The 17796-nt window shown below is 34.8% G+C and overlaps 1 protein-coding gene across 1 annotated transcript; it reads left to right on the top strand.

Annotated features, from left to right (window-relative positions):
• LOC107615364 lies at positions 4341 to 8158 on the top strand. The gene is made up of 4 exons (XM_021111831.1): positions 4341 to 4344; positions 5512 to 5904; positions 5972 to 6270; positions 8057 to 8158. The coding sequence occupies exons 1-4, from the start codon at positions 4341 to 4343 to the stop codon at positions 8156 to 8158; spliced, it is 798 nt and encodes a 265-aa protein (XP_020967490.1).

Raw genomic sequence — 17796 nt, 5'->3', positions numbered from 1 at the left:
TTATGCATAACGTTTCGCGCTTTTGTATCTCTGTTTTCTACATCTTTGAGCTATATTTCTTCATCGGCCTTCTCGTATTATTATTTTCCTTCTATATATGTTACTGTATAAACTTTAGAACTATCATAGCACTTTGTTATCCTTTGCATTATGGCATGAGGTAAGACTTAGGGTGATACGGTGATACGGTGTTACATGTGGTGTTGTCCCACTTGCATCCGGGTTTCGGTGTGAAGCACCTGCATAGGTAGACACAAGGATTGTGGTTAGTCCCACTTGCTCCATGATAAGGTGTTCTATGTCCGAATTAGCTACCAGATGTGTCGGGTCTGACGTTATAACCAACATGTGAGCTCATGGCCTGTAAGACAGGCATGCATCATACTATATTTATGTGCATTTGCTTAGGTCTACACAATTACTTGGCTTGCCTAATTGACATCCTGTTAATTGCTAATTGTACTACTTGTCATACTTGTTCTCTATGTATGATTGTTTGTTTGTCTGTTTGATTGCTTGTGATTATGACTTGTTGGTTTGGAGTGTGGTGGCATGTAAGTGATTATATGTGGGGCTGGAGGGCAAGATTTGATATTCTTTGGGGCCGAAGGCCGAGATTTGATTATTTTGGGCCGGAGGCCATGACTAGTTGGACCGAAGGCCATAATTTGGTAAGTTGGTAAAGGTTGATATGCACATTGGCTTGCGGTAGTTTGTGTGTTGATTGATTTTGCTTGAGGCAGAGGTCGTGATTGATTTGTGTTTAAGATTTAGTAAAGTATGAAAGATCAAAGTAATTCAACGTAGACTTAATGAAACTATGCTTGGAACAAGTTAGTCATTCATATAGTTTAAGTAACTTTTAAAATTTTATAATAGAAATATGAATTTGGGTTTTGAATAAATAACTGCTTGTTTTTGAAAAGATGTATAAGATGAGCGATGATCACTGTGGTTGAAAATAATTTTCTTTTATATATCTTCTTATGACAATTCTAAGCCTTCTCTGGTGAGACCGTGTGGTTAGGTTGTTACCCCTTATAGATTTCTCTTTTTAGGATGAACGAGGAGTTTAAGGAGTTTCTTCTGTGCTCTGATTGTGTTGTATATATCTTAGTTATATTTTTTCCCTTGCCTTGTTATATATTTTTGTAAGAGAGATAGAAATCGTAATTTGTAATGATATGTATGTCTGGTATATTTGTAAGTTATTTGTATAAAAAGTCTTGTATGTTTATATATATGAAGATTGTGGTTGAATTTGTTTATATATACATATTTGTAAAAAGAAAAAAACTTTCAATTTTTCAAAGGAAACAACGATACGGTTTCGAGTTAAAGGCTCCTATTTTATTATTAAGTATATAGAAGTCCTTGTAATATCTCGCTATCAGAGTGGTGCAGCTGAAAGCGTGACATTCTGATAGTAAGGATGTTAGAAACACAACCTTAGGAGAGTGGGATTGGCATATCCCTTTAAGGTTCTGGATTATTAGCGGTCTCCCTAAATCCTGACAATTCTAGCTTAAGAGTTTCATGGTTCTTTGGGTGCCAAATGATGGCTGGCATTCACAACCCCCAAGTCAGTAGAAACATTCTCCTCTAAACAGATCTTCTTGTTCCTCTCAACGTTCTCTTTTCTGGAAATTGTTCTTTTACTGCCCGCTACCCCCACCACGTACCTGGGCCCTTCTCGGGCTAATTATTTTAAAGTCAGCCCTTTCAAACAAGAGGCTAATTTATTAGTATTAATTATCATTTTTTTCATATTCATTGGTATCGGGCTTTCTTCCAGCATTATAGCTGAACCATTATTTGTGCTGGCTAGCAACGCTTCCCGGATACTCTTTTTAACACATCGTTGAGCATCTCTTTAGCTGTCAGATACTCTTTATTTTTTGACTTCGGGTTATCATTCATTGAGAGGCTAGATAGGTCATCTAGTAGCCAAGAATACATATGCTTCTTCCTTGGTTGAGGAGAGAGGAGCTCGAATTGCTGCCATGACTAGTATTGGAGTGTTGTTTCCTCTCTACACGTCTCCTGGTGTAATCCGCTTTAGTCCATTTCCCTAAACATTCTATTTTAATATACTTTATAGTAGAATCATCCAAAAATTTCTGGAAGTTTCTAGATTCATGCCCTAACAAGGCACAATAGGTGCAAAAGATCCCAATCTGTTCATACCTCAGCCCCACTTCTATCATCTTACTATTAGGGCCAGTGATCTTCAGATTATCTCTCACTTTCTTTTCATCATTTAGCTCCACTCTAGCTTTAATAATCCTTGATTCCTTTCCACTTACCTAAAAAAAACTAGGTCTGAGATGGTTCCAATTTTGTTTCCTAATTTGTGACCAACCTCTAGGATTTTAAACTATTCTGGTAAACCCCAGAATTAGACCCAAATAGAAAATGTATAGATTATATTATTTGATGCCCCATATATTTTCATCCATTGTTGGATATGAAGAACATAATTCTTGAAGAGCCAAGGAGAGCCATGTTCAATTCTTAAAGCATCAGATTTATGGTTGAAGAAGAATCGAAAAAGATTTTTACCTTCCTCCACAACAAAAAGGCCATCCAATTTGCCCCCAAATAGCATGCATAACACCTTTCATGGTTCCTATAAAGAAGGTTCTTTCGGCAAAAATTCTCCCCTGCAAGCTTTTTGCACAAGCGTGGACACCCTCTGCAATGTCTTCTTCCTCAAGTTTCACTATATCCTCTTCCTCACTATTACCTCTTGTACTTCTATGTTCATTGTCCTTTCTTAGTTCCTCCATCTAAGTTAATTAGAGAAAGGCCAGATCAGAGAAAACGTAGGTAATTTACGTTGAATTTGGTCACTAAGAGAAACCCTAGTGGACAATCAAGAAAATCCTATCAGAACACTTTTGAAATCTTGGTGGCACTTTTTGAGTAAATGTTGCATTGTTCTTTTTTTCTGTTATTATCATTGCTAAATTGAATTAACATACATATCTTTTGATCACCTAAAGTGTGATAAAAAATTTATATAAAATAAATTTTACATCTCATCTAATAGTAAAATTGTTGAATAAAAAATAGATGTGTTAGATAAAAAATCATATAAAATAGGTTTTATATATCATCTAATAATAAAAGTATATAATTATCGAATAAAAATTAGTTGTGTTAATTAAGTATATAAGACAAAATCAATATAAAAAAATTTCTCTTTATGTTGATATTTACCCTATGCTGTGTTGATATTGTTATTATAATTATTATTGGATAAAAAATTAAAACTTTTTAGATGCTTATATAATTAAAAAATAATGGTTTTTTTTTACTTTAATCAATGGTTTTGTATTATGTGGAAACTATGTACATTAGTATCAAAATAGGTAAAAGAAGGCCTATCACATGAATTGTGAATATTAGAACTCCATTTTGAAATGTATAAAATTTTTAAATTTTCTTGTAACATTTCTCAACTAGAGTGTTCATAGGTATGGGATAATTTAATAGGTAATTTACACTAATAAACTTAATAGAGTTTAAAATTATGCAAATGTCCTAAATTCATTACACGTCTATCTTAGAATATCTCTAGATAAATCGAATTAATTGGATTCGATTTACTACTTATACAGCTTATTGATATTTCTTACTTTTAAGTTAATTTATTAACTTAAAAACATAAATGTCAATAAGAAAATACCCTCCATTTGGATTCAAATAAAATATCAAAAAATCAAAACAAATAATAATAGAAGTCCAATTTTTTTATTTTAGTTCAAATTTCAGAAAATTCATATTTTTATAAACTTGTGAATTTAAAACAGAACAATAAATAATTTTTAAAAATTTATTAAAAATCATTCTTTGATTCATTAGCATCTAAAAAATCATTACCAAGACTTTTGATGTTGAGAAAATTAATATAGGAGTTAAAATTTGAATTTTTTTCAGAGTCAGAAGTAATAAATAGTTATACAATATACAATAACCAACTATATTTATACAATATGTAATTTGATAAATAATTAAAATACTATATCAATTAAATTATCAAATAACTAACTATATTTATACAATATATAATTAATTTGTGAAATTAAGTATAGAAGTTATTGCTTTGATGATGTTACTTCTAACTCAAACTTATTTTGTAGAGCATAACGTGGCTCTATGCACAAAACAAAGCTAAATCAGAAGGTTCTATAGCTGAGGGATATGTAGTTGAAGAAGCTCTTATGTTTTTCTCTTGATACTTAGAAGGAATTGAGACAAGATTGAATAAGCCACCACGTGTTGATGATCGTCTTGATGATAATTGTAGTACACACGTGGATTCCCTTTTTCCACAAATGGGTAACTCTAAGGGAGCTTTCACAATATTTGAGTTGTCACCTATGGAAAAAAAATAACCACATTGTTACGTGGTTCTAAATTGTCCGTATGTCAAGTCGTTCATTCAGTAACTGCTTAAAGATTTTCGTACATGTTTTTTATTTACTTGAAAATGGTTGTTTAGTTAGAGTTAAACTTTCATATTTGACAATGATTTCAAAAATTTTGTACGAAGACGATCTAAGGGTAGAAAGCCTTCAAAAATAGATATAGAAAAAACAGTCAGTAAAAATTTTGTTACTTGATTTCCTGCATAGGTAAATAGAAAAGTGATAAATTTTTGCTAATATTGAGCTAGTATTTACAGATATAATAACTAATGTGTCGTTCTATCATAATAGCTTATGAATCCAGACATTATAATATTGTGCTGAGGATTTGAGATACCTAACAAGGGGTTCATCATGATGTGCCAAGAGGTTTTTTACATTTAGTATAATGGGTTCTCCTTTTGAAATATCAATCGAGATAATGGGTTAAAGACCTAGAATAGTAGAGTTTTCTTAATGTTCTCAACTCCTTGTGTTGCTAGCACTTGTAATGCTAATGTTAGGAATATTGATTTGTCATATTATGGCAAACTAGAAGATATTATAGAACTAAACTACAATGACCGATTTTAGATTACTTTATTCAAATGTAAATAGGCTAACACCACTAGAGAATAGAGGTGTAAAAAGAATAGTTGGATTTTACTTCTGTTAATTTTTCATGAGTAATACACAGTGGTGATCGTGAGGAGGATGATCTATATATTGAAGCCTCACAAGTTCAAATGGTGTATTTTGTCAATGAGAAAGTGAATAAAGATTATAGTATTGTCGTGCATTTGAAGCCAAGAGACTCATATGATATGGGGGAAATAAAGATGATGAAGCATGCGAGAATGAGCCATGGTCAAAGCAAAACTTAGATTCTTTATTTGAAAATGGTGATAATCTATCATTGTTAAGAGATGAGGTAGATGATGAACTACTAGATGATGACATTGGAGAAGACAAACACATGTCAGAATAGTTAATAGATTAAATTAATTTATGGTATGAAATTTATATTTAAGTTTTTCATTTAGTTATAATTCACATTTTATTCTATATTTATTAATTGTTAATTTGATCTATTATGCAGATATGCCAAAGCAAAAGAGATACAAGAATCTACTTAAAGTAGCAAATGCTGCAAATTCTTCACAAGACAAGTCGGCAATAGCTGCAAATGCATCCCAAGACAAGTTGGCAGCTGCAAATTCATCCCGAGACAAGTTGGCTGCAACTGCAAATTCATTCCGAGACAAATCAGTAACTACTACATCTAAAAATTCATCTCATGACAAGTCAATAGCTACTAGAAATGCTTCACTAGAGAAATCAGCAACTGCTACATCTAGAAATTCATCTTCATCACAGACCTTGTATTATTCCAAGCCATCATCAATTGCTCCAACTACTTCTGAGCATCCACCCGAAGCTAGACATAAATGCGGACGTGAGTCTAAGCATTATTGGACTATTGATGCCATAGGTATGTATAGATATTTTTTAAAGTACTTTACTAATTCTTTAGTCACTCAATTACTCATTTATTTTAGATGAATACGAAGTTAGTACACGCCTTCATTTATTATTGAAGGATGTGCATAATTTTCCAGAAGGTTTGCACATAGTTGTCAATTTTGATAAACTACATGCAACAATAGGAGAAGCAATTGGACTCCTTACAGGAGTTTGTGGGCAATTGGCTACTGATTGTGTAGCATTTCCAATCAATTTTGAAAAGTGGTTAGCCATTCTAGAGAGTAAAACCGAGATCATAAATAATGCACAAGAAGATATTGCTCCTTATCAATGGACTTTACTCGTAGAATATCGTCTTAAACCTGAAACTCAGGTAAGTACTTACTCTCCTAGTTAATATAATTTTAATTATGAACAAATAGTTATAAAAGTGCAAGTAGCTGATTTTTTTTTTTTACAATAGATCATTAAAAAAAAAGAACATACCCTAGTTTGTGGGCTGATAGCTAGATATCATTAAAAAAAGAACATACGATAATAGCTAGATGTCTTTTGAATACATGTTTGACTTTATTTAATTGTGTCAAAATTTATCTTATAGAATCTTTGTAAGAGGAATCAAGAAATTTGACAAAAACAAACAATTCTTCATACCTCAGGTGCTAAATCAATTGCAAGAAGAAGGGCTAAAATGGTAATTTTTCTAATATATGTACTTCAAGTGATAAATTTTATTTTTTAAACTTATTTTTACCCTCATGAATATATATTTTAAATTTTAGACGGAAGATACTGAAAAAAAAGTTAGTAGAGTTCAAATGTGGGACATCACTCTCAAAATGATATGTAATTTGAAATAGTTTCCATACATTTAGGCAATGCGCAGGCATGCATCACGCGTACGCATGACCTTGCGAAAGTTCAGCAACGCGTACGCGTAGGCGACGCGTACGCGTGACAGAGCCACGTGCTGGACGTATCAAAAATTGCTAGAGAAGATTTCTGGGCTATTTTTGGCCCAGTTCGAAGCCCAAAAACACAAAATAGAAGTTGCAGAGTGGGGGAATCAACGAGAGAACTTTCATTCACATAATTTTAGGTTTTAGATGTAGTTTTCTAGAGAGAGAGAGGCTCTCTCCTCTCTCTAGGTTTTAGGGTTCTTAGGTTTAGCTATTTTCAATTTTAGATTTCTACTCTATTTCAATTTAGTTTCTCTTCTACTTTTATTTGTTCTAGCATTTTAGTTTATCTATTTCCCTTGTTGATTACTTTATGTTTCCAATTTAGTTTATGAATTCTCATGTTAGATTTGATTTTCTATTTAATGCAATTTGGGGTATTTCATGTTTATTGCTTCTTCCATTATTTGTTATCATTGATGCTTGTAATTGGTTGTTTGGATTTTATTATCTCTTATTACTTTTCTATACTTTTATGTTGTGTCTTCCAAGTGTTTGATAAAATGCTTGGTAGGATTTTAAATTAGATTTTTCTTCTATTGGCTTTGGTAGAGTAATTGGAGACTCTTGAGTTATCAAACTCTTTTGTTGATTGATAATTGAAAGTTGCTAGTTGATTTGAATCCCTCTAAAGCTAGTCTTTCCTTAGGAGTTGACTAGGACTTGAGGAATCAAATTAATTCATCCACTTGATTTTCCTTTATAGTTAGAGGTTAACTAAGTGGAAGCAATGGACAATTCTCATCACAATTGATAAGGGCAACTAGGATAGTACTTCTAGTTCTCATATCTTGCCAAGAGTTTTCTTAGTTATTAATTTAATTTCTTGCCATTTTATTTTCTTATTCCTTATTTCAAAAACCCAAAAAGATACATTTTCACAACCAATAGTAAAAACATTTCCCTGCAATTCCTTGAGAGATGACCCAAGGTTTGAATACTTCGGTTATTATTTTTTAGGGGTTTGTTACTTGTGACAACCAAATTTTTGTATGAAAGGATTCTTTGTTGGTTTAGAAACTATATTTGCAACAAGATTTCATTTGTGAAATTCTTTATCGACAAAAATCCGTTCATCAAGCACATGAAGAAAACAAAGGAGAAGCACACACTGAAGTGTGCGTACGCACAACCCCCTGTGCGTATGCATAAGTGGCAAAATCAGCATGTGTGCGTATGCACACATTGTGCTATGCACAGGTCCCAGCGTGTGACTTCATTATTGAAGTACGTGACTCGCAATTTTTGGGGCTCTTTGGCCTAATTTTGGGAGTTACTGAAGCTAAATTGAGGGCTATATGAAGGGTACATCATTCTATATGAAGGGTGCTTCCATTACATACATGAGGGAGTGACAAGAGGCTTTCTTGTATGGTTTGGAATCAATCAAAACAAGAATCAATTTGTTGGTAGCATAGTCCAAACCAACAATGAATTCTCAAGATCAAATATTAAATCCAATACATAATAACCGAGAGTCTTTCAACCTCGGGTCGATCTCCCTAGTACGCAATTGAGAGTGTTGCTCTTTCGGTTGTGGAGGCAAAAAGGGGTTTGCAATCAAAGAACAAAAGATTAAAAGAACTTAAGAAATAAAACTAAGGAATGAGCAAAATTGTGAATTAATGCAAGTAAAGAGAAAATGAGATCAAAACTAGTGAAGATGCTATAAATGCAAGAAGAGCCTTGACTTAGGAATGAGGATCTAAGGAATCCTATCATCACCATAACCACAACTACGATAATTATCATGAGTCAATCTTGCCTAGTTAACCCCAAACATCGAGGAGTAAGTCAAGCAAGCATAATTGACCTTAATCCATAAGTCCTAACCAACTTACCAAACTAGTTGATAAAAGGCTAGCTTTAATGGAAACAAGAGTCAACTAACTCCCTAAGAATTACCACTAAATGTCGGACATTATGATTCTAGTATCCTAGGAACTCAAATCCCAAGCCAAGGTGTGAAAATCTACTCAAATTCTAAGGTTGGCATTTTTACAAACACCTTGTATGCATAAAAGTAGAACATGGGAATTTGCAAATTAAAGAAAAATAGAAAACTATAACCAACTATTCACAAAATCAAACATAAAAAAGCAATCAAACATAAACAAAGCATGAAACATAAAATTCATTGATCAAAACTTCAAGAAACACAAAATTGCAAATATGAACAAAGTAACTTGAACCAAAGGAAATTGAAGATAAAGGCAATGTAATTAAAGAGGAATTAAAGAGTACTTACAATTAGAGTTGAGCAAAATCAAAGATCAAAGCTTCTATAAAATGCTACATGAAAACTACATAAACCCTAGGAGAGCTCTCTACTCTACACTACTCCTACTCCTACTATGTAAAAACTGTTGAAAAAAATAAATCTAAGTCCTAATAATAGCTAATGTCTTGATATATGTTGATATCCCCTTCATATAGCACTTCAATTCAGCATCCAAGCCTTCCAAAATGGCCCAAAAGGCCTCATAATTCGCAAAGCACATGTTTCATTAATGAAATCACGTGTTGGGTCCTGTGCAGACGCACAGATGTGAGCGTCCGCACACTTGGCTGAAAGCTGACCTGTGTGTACGCACAGGTGCTTGTGTGCATGCACACTTCGCTGTGTGTGCTTTTCCTTGTTTTCTTCATGTTTTCTCCCTTGCACATGCTTTCTTCCACTTTTGGCTATCCATTCTTGCCTCCAAGGCCTGAAAACACTTAGCAAACATGTCATGGCATCAAATGGAATAAAAGTGGAATTAAATTGCTCATTTCAAGCACAAAATTACATGTTTTCACATTTAGGATCAAATTGGGGACAAAACACAAAAGTATGCTATTTTGGTGCTTAAGTGTGAGTTCTTGTGCTAGAATCTATCCAAATTGAGTCAAAATATACCATCAAATATGGACTCATCAGGGAGATAATTAGGAGTAGGAGTAGTGTAGGGTAGTGTTCTTTCAATTCTCTCTTAGGGTTTTACTTAAATTTCACTATAGCATTTATAGTTTCAAGTTTGATCTTGGATTTTTGCTTATCTCTTTTGTAAGTACTCTTTAATTTCTCTTTAATTACATCACATTTACTCTTATTTTCTTATGGTTCAAGTTATTTTGTTAATATATGCAATTTTGATTTCTTGAATCTTTTGTTTATGAATTTGGTCTTTTATGATTCCTATTTGCTTGATTGAATGTTTATGGTTAATTTTGTGAATAGTTTGGTAATAGTTTTCATATTCCTTTGCAATTTTCCATGTTTTGTTTTTATGCCCACAAGGTGTTTGTGAAAATGCCAACTTTATATTTTGAGTAGATTTTCACACCTTGGCTTGAAAAATGAGTTTCTAGGATACTAGAGTCATAATGTCCGACATTTAGTGGCAATTCTTGGGTAGTTTCTTCACTCTTATTTCTATTGATGCTAGCTTTTTACCAAGTTAATTGGTAAGTTAGTTAGGACTTATGGATTAAGGTCAATTATGCTTGCTTGACTTACTCCTCAATGTTAGGGGTTGACAAAGTGAGATTGACTCATCATAGTTGCCATAGTTATGGTTATGACGATGATAGGATTCCTTAATTCTCATTCCCAAGTCAAGGCTCTTTTATGCAATTATAGCATTTTCACTAAGTTTTGATCTTGCTTTCTTTTAATTTACTTTTATTTCCTTTTTCATCATTTCTTAGTTATTTTATTTCTTAGTTCTTTTAATCTTTCGTTCTTTGATTCAACCCCCCCTTTTTTTCCTCACAACCGAGAATGTGCACCTCATTTGCATTGTCTGAGGAAAGATGACCCGAGACTTCAAACTCCCGATTATTTTGTGTTGATTGTGACATCTTTTGAATTAAAATTTGATTGAGAGTTAATTGTTGGTCTAGACTATGCTTAGAACGAGATTCTATTTTTGTGAAATTCTAGATTAACAATAATTCTCACGTCAAGTTTTTGGCGCCATTGTCAGGGAACATACAATTGGTGTCATATTTTAGGTTGTTGTGAATATGTTAATATTGTAAATAGCACTTTTTTTGGTTGTTTGTTTACTTTTGTTAGTAAATTTTGTTTATATTTTTCTCTATAACTTTTTCACACCATTACCACAATTCACCCCCATGGAACCCAAACACTTATCCTTCTAGTCACAAATTCTACACACCACCACCTCACTATATGCAAAACCAAAGTCCTTGCCCTCATGAGTTCAATTGTCAACCTTCATCACTTCAAGTTTCATCATCATAAATGGATCAATCCACACAAGAAGCACTCCAAGTGCTTATTCAAGAACAACAAGCATTCCGGAAGAAGCAAGAGCAAGTTATGTCCACTTTAGCAAAGACCTTAACCCGGTTAGCTTCATTGTGTTTATGCCACAACCAAGAAATTCACGTGAATGAATGTGTGGAACCAAGAAGTGAAGAGTATGGAGTGAAGGAAAGTTTGCACAATCAAGTAGAAGATGTAAAGTTACAACATGAAGCACAAGAGGAGGTAAATGAAGAATTGATGGAAATTGATCAAGTGGATTCCATCATTCATGATTTTTTGTCCAACTTGGTCAATCCCTTTAATGATCTTCATGAACCTCCCTCCGTTGAATTTGAAGGAGATGTTGATGTGGACTTCACACGACCTCCAATATTTGACTTGAGTGATGATATGGAAGATTTAAAGGAGGTTGAGAAAGAGTTCAACTCCCAAGAAGTGAAGGAACATGTACAAGAGCAATTTGAGTGGGTTACAATTTTACCAATAAACTTCATAGGCCCACATCAATATGCCATCTTGGACATGGATTATCAATTTCAAACCCTTCTTAGAGTACTAGATGGTGGAGAGAAGAATGTCAATTGGCAAGGAAATAGTAAGTTCATCAAAGAAGCCAATCCAACATTTGAAGTTCAATTATGGTGTAAGATTCAATCGAGTGGATTCCGGTGAGTGTTCAAGTGTTCCAATGGTGATTCAAGAGGTTGTTCATCCAAGTGCAAAAATGAAGATCAACAAGAAGATGAACAAGAGACTAGAGTATGGGATCCAGGCATTAGTTTCAAGAGTCAACACTTGAGGATCCTAACCACTTGCTTGGAATTGCTTAAGAGTTTGATGCATTTCATATGGGACCCCAGAGGTCAAGTCAAGAGCAAACTTGGGTCGCAATTCAAGGAGGAGTGGAAGCACAAGCCACCATAACACAAGCTTCACTCAAAAATGTCCAACTTAAGGACTTTAAACCAAAGTGCTAGGTGGGAGACACGCCACCATGGTAATATCCTTCTAACCTTTCCCTCTTTTAACTTTTGTTTCTTGAATAATTGCTTATCTTGCTAAGTAGTTTAGTTGCATTTTGGTATTTACTAGGTAATTTTAGTAGAATAATATATTTTTGAGGCTTTAAAATGTTTTAGGGCTTGAATGGATGTCATGTTTGGTGCCTTAGAGGCATTAAAATTGTTGTAGAAACAGAGCATTGTGTGTACGGACACATCCCCCACTTTTCGTCATATGTGCGTACGTACAGCCTTGTGCGTACGCACACTCCTTATCACCCCTTCTGTCCAGGGCATTCGCACCTGCTTGTGCGTGTGCACCCTACCCTTTTTTCCTTTCGTGCGCACGCACACCTTTGTGCGCACGCACATTTTACCCTTTTGCTCTGAAAAAAAAAAAGCTTTTTGTGCGTGCACACAGCATTATGCGTATGCACAGACCTTGACACCCCTTCTGTTGGCAGCGCTCACACACGTCTGTGCATGTAAACAAACCTTTGTTTTCCCATGTGTGCGTACGCACACTTCCTTGTGCCACACGAGGTGAATTTCGAATGTTAATTCGAAAAGGGAGACCATCGCGCCCTAACAGATACCCCCCAAACCCTCTTTTCACTTCTTCTCTTACCCTTTGCCCAAACCAACCCAGCCCTTGACCCAGACCACCTCCGTCTGCCACCTCCGTCTGACAGCTACCACCACCACCGGCGACCACCGTCGCCTACCCTCTCTCTCTCTTCTTTCTTCCCTATTTCTCCATTTCTTTCTGTCACTGTGTGCGGACCCTGTTCACTGCACCAAGCCCGAGCCAGCTCGTGAAGTCTAGCTCCGGCGAGACCCCAGCAGCGGTGAAGCTCTGTGCCGCTGCAACACCACCACTACCCATCTCTTTCCTTCTTCTTTCTTCCGTCAACACAGGTTCTTTCCCCTGCTTCTTGCTCTGTTCTTTCTTTTATTTATTACTATTTTTATTGCTTTTTAATTCTGCTTTTAACAATCTTGTTATGTTTAGGTTAGTTAATTTGTGCTTCTGGATTGAATGTTTGTTGGCTGAATTTTTGTTGGCTGAATACTGCTTCTATTGAACTGAAATCTCTGTTTGAAAATGATGCACACCATATGCTCGATAAATTGCCTGAGTGAAACTATTTGTTTAATTTTTATGTTTGGCCAGCATATGTCTTAAATTTTGTTATCCTTAGGCATTATAATTCACACTTGTGTAGTTTTATTTGATTTTGGATCATGTTTGAGCTTGAATTTTTCTATGCACTTGTTTGTAATTTTATTGTCAAAACACCAAATTGGTTTGAAATGTCAACTTTGATCATTTGTTGGGTGTGAATTCAATAGTGCATATCCTGTTTGTTAAGTGAATCGACTAAAATGGCTTATTCATGTTGGTTTTGAACATAAATGATCACATACATAATCACTTGTTCTTTGAAGTTTTTGAGCAATTAAAATTGATTTTCATCAAGTTATTGCTTTTTGAATAAGGGCTGTATTTGTTTGATTATTTTTCACTTTTAACATGAATAAGTAAGCTCATCTAGTGTTGAATTTAAATTTTACACTTTTATTGCACAATTGCAATAACCAAGTTGTGATTCAATTCACTTCCATTGCTTTACCTAAGTTGTTTATGCTCTAATTGTCATTCATGCATTTATTTACTACTTAGGTTTCTTGATTGTGGAAAACCTTACTTTCTTTTGAGCATATTACACTTTTCAACTTGTTTTCCTCAATTAAGTTTTGGTTTACCTTATTGGCTCTAATTTGCATTTTTATTATTCCATCTTTTGTTTTTGTGCCAATTATCTGTTTCTCCTGCGTTGTATTATGTTTTTCTTCTTTTTCAGGATGGGTCATAAAGGCAAAGCACCGGCTTTTTCATCGGCTACCGCCGATGTCAATCCAAGCACTCAGCCGGATACTTTTGTCAATGAAGAGACCCTAAACCAATATAAGAAGCTAGAAAAGAAAGCCTTCCATTTATGAGAGGAAACTGGATATACCGACTAGATATGCGGATGCTATCCATGACCGGCTTAATTACTATCAGTGGAAGTTCATAGAACTCGATCCGTTATAGATAAATGAACAACTGGTTAAGGAGTTCTATGCAAATCTACTGAAGGCAGACACTGAAATAGTTTTCCTCCGAGGGGTGCAGTTAGACACCTCAACGCATGCTTTTGAGGCTCTCCTTCAGCTTCCACACCGAGCCGTGATGCTTATATCAAGATAGCGATGGATTTGATTCAGGGGAAGATTTCACTAGACATAGTTCTGAAGAAGATTGGCCGACTTGAGGCCTGTTGGGAGTACAGTAAGGGAGAGAATGCCATCCACATTAGCATTACATGCTCTCATCTACACCCTGAGGCGAGGATTTGGCAGTAAATCATTGCCGACTACATATTGCCGAGTACGCATGCTACACATATTAGAGTCCGACTGGTGGTGCTTCTTTGGGCTATTTTGGAGGGTAAGAAGATTTCTGTTCTACCCCTTATTAGAGAATCAATGTGGAAGGTAAACCAGCAGTAGAAATACAACATTCCCTTCCCGTCAATGATTATGAGATTAGCTATGGCATCTGGAGTAGAGCGGAGGCCGGGCGACCGGATGTCTACCCTCACGACTAACTTTTCGTTTTTGCCATTTGGAGAATAGAAGGAGCCGACATAGAAGAAGATCAGAGGAAGACTACTGAGCCGTCATCGTTATCAGCACCACCAGCGCCTTCAGCACCTGCACCGGCACCTCGGACCACTTATGAGTTGGTTCACGATATTCTTCAGGAGCTCCGCCTCCACGAGCGCCACAGTGAGCGTCGTTTTCAGTGGATATTGACGAGACTTAGCGGTCGAGACCCTGGACCACCTCTTGCACACACACCAGAGCTAGAGCCTAAGCCTGAGCCAGAGACTGAGACTGAGCAGGCAGCACAAGAGCCGGTAGCACAGGAGCTAACAGTTGAGGCAACTGAGGAGGCAGCTTTAGAGGTCATTGTAGAGCCGACCAAAGATATCATCGTGTATTACCCACCACAGCACCCACCACTGCCAGACGGTGGAGCATCATAGAGCTAGTCATCCCCATTCTGGTTTTTTGGCACGGAGGACCGTGCAATGCTTAAATGTGGGGGAGGATTCGCTACTTTTGAGTGTAAAAATTCTCTCCTAAATACTCTGTTATCCAGTTATTCTAGTTTTTATTATGCTTTTGTGGATATTTTTAGTATTTTGACTTATGCACTATATACTCTTATTTTGATCATTTGTATATATGTTAGTTTGCTTCTAGCTTGTCTTTAGTATTGCATTTTCATTTGGTTTATATATATATATATAGTAATGTGATTGGATGATGTGAATGGTATAGTGCTTAGTTCAATTTTGTCCTAATTGTTCATATTGGTTTTTGGATATTAAAAATTAGGAATAGAATTAAGAAAATTTTTGAAATTTGCATCTATCACAACATACATACATACATATAGGAAATAATTTTGGTAAAAAAATAACAAAAATTTTCAAGAATTTTATTTTGTGGGCATTCTATTGAATTTTGGAAAATCCTTTTTAAACTTGCTTGAATGAATTTTGGTGGAACATATAAGAGAGATAGAACAAAATACCTTGTGAGTTGTTGAGCTTTTAATGAGTGATTACACATTCTAACCACAAATTTTGTTCATTGTGTGATATGCTCCTTCTATGATTGTGATCTTGGTTTTGCTTAATTCTTTATTTCCAATAGTTGATATTTGAATACATTGAGCATGATTATGGCCATCTTTGAATTTAAGCTTACTTAACTATATGGACATACCCTTGCATCTACCATTGTTAACTCCCTTAAGCCTTATTGACCCCATTATTTTTAATATCACCACATCACAACCTTAAGTAAAAAATCATGATTTACCTTGATTTGTATCCTTGACTAGCTTAGGTTGAGAAGTGTGTTGTATTTAAGTGTGGAGGAATTTTGGAGGAACTTTGGTAGAAAGAGTACGAGTATTTTGGGTATGCATTGAAAACAATTTTGAAAATGGGTGTATTTATGTATAAATTCTTAAACCATATGCATTTGATTTCTTGAAAAAAAAAAGGGGGGGACAACAGTTACCCCAAGGAGAAAAAAAATGAATAAGGAATGCATATGTGATGTGAATGAAAGAGCGTACATGAATGTGTGTAAAAAGAGATGATGGGAGGTTAGGATTGCATACTTTTGTTATTGGATTGATATAGGTTGAGTTGGATACCTAAACTAATCAAGGATTCAATCTTTTAGTCCACTTAGCCATATTTATGTAACCTTAACCCTAACCCCATTACAACCCTAAGAAGTCCTCATGATTTTTGCATTCATGCATCATATGTTTGTTGATTGTTAGATGAAGAGCAAATCCTTGAAAGCATGATTAGAGAAAACTTGAGTGATTAAACCCTTAGACACTGAGCGTTGAGAGTGTATACACATCTAGTGAGGGTTCGATTACTCAATTCTATCTTTCCACACCTCTTGTCATGCATTCTTGCAAGTTGTTTCATTTTGATGAGTTGAATCAATTCTTTAGATTTTGATTGCATTGAACTACTTCTTTGCTTAGCCCTATATGTTCATACACTTGCTTGAAAATTTGTTGGTTTGTTTTCACCAAATTAATAGTAAACTATAGTATAGATAGGTATAGATAGTATGTAGTATACTTGCATGCATATAGATAGTTGCATTCAATAAGTTGTTACCTTTTGATGTTTATCATGAGAACATACTATTGTTTAAGTGTGGGAGAGTTGATAAGTCCATATTTGACCATATATTTTGGCTTGATTTGGACGGATTTCATTATATAAACTCACCCTTAATCACCAAAATAGCATACTTTTGTGATTTTTCCCTAAATTGAACCTAAATGTGAAAACATGTGTTTTTGTGCTTAAAATGAGCAATTTAATTTCACTTTTATCCCATTCGATGCCGTGATATGTTTGTTGAGTGATTTCAGGTCCTAGAGGCAAGAATGGCTGGGCAAAAGTGGAAGGAAGCATGCAAGAAGGAAGAGCACATGAAAAAAAACAAAGGAGAAGTATACACTAAAGTGTGCGTACGCACAACCCCCTATGCATATGCACAGGTCCCAGCGCGTGACTTCATTAATGAAGCACGTAGCTCGTGATTTTTTGGGCTCTTTGGCCCAATTTTGGGAGTTGCTGAAGCCAAATTGAGGGCTATATAAAGGGTACATCATTCCATATGAATGGGGCTTCCATTACATACATGAGGGAGATAATTAGGAGTAGGAGTAGTGTAGAGTAGTGTTCTTTTAATTCTCTCTTGGGGTTTTACTTAAATTTTATTGTAGCATTTTATAGTTTCAAGTTTGATCTTGAATTTTCACTCATCTCTTTTTTAAATACTCTTTAAATTTCTCTTTAATTACATAACATTTACTCTTATTTTCTTATGGTTCAAGTTATTTTGTTAATATATGCAATTTTAATTTCTTAAATCTTTTGTTTATGAATTTGGTCTTTTATGATTCCAAGTGACTAAGGAATTGGCGGTTAATTGAGTTAGAGGAGGATTAAATTACCAAGGAATTAGAATCTAATTCATTTAAAATTACTATGAATTAAATC

This window comes from Arachis ipaensis, chromosome B09, assembly GCF_000816755.2.
Source record: "Arachis ipaensis cultivar K30076 chromosome B09, Araip1.1, whole genome shotgun sequence".
NCBI classification, from domain to species: Eukaryota; Viridiplantae; Streptophyta; class Magnoliopsida; order Fabales; family Fabaceae; genus Arachis; species Arachis ipaensis.
This window is presented reverse-complemented; position numbering and strand designations above follow the sequence as displayed.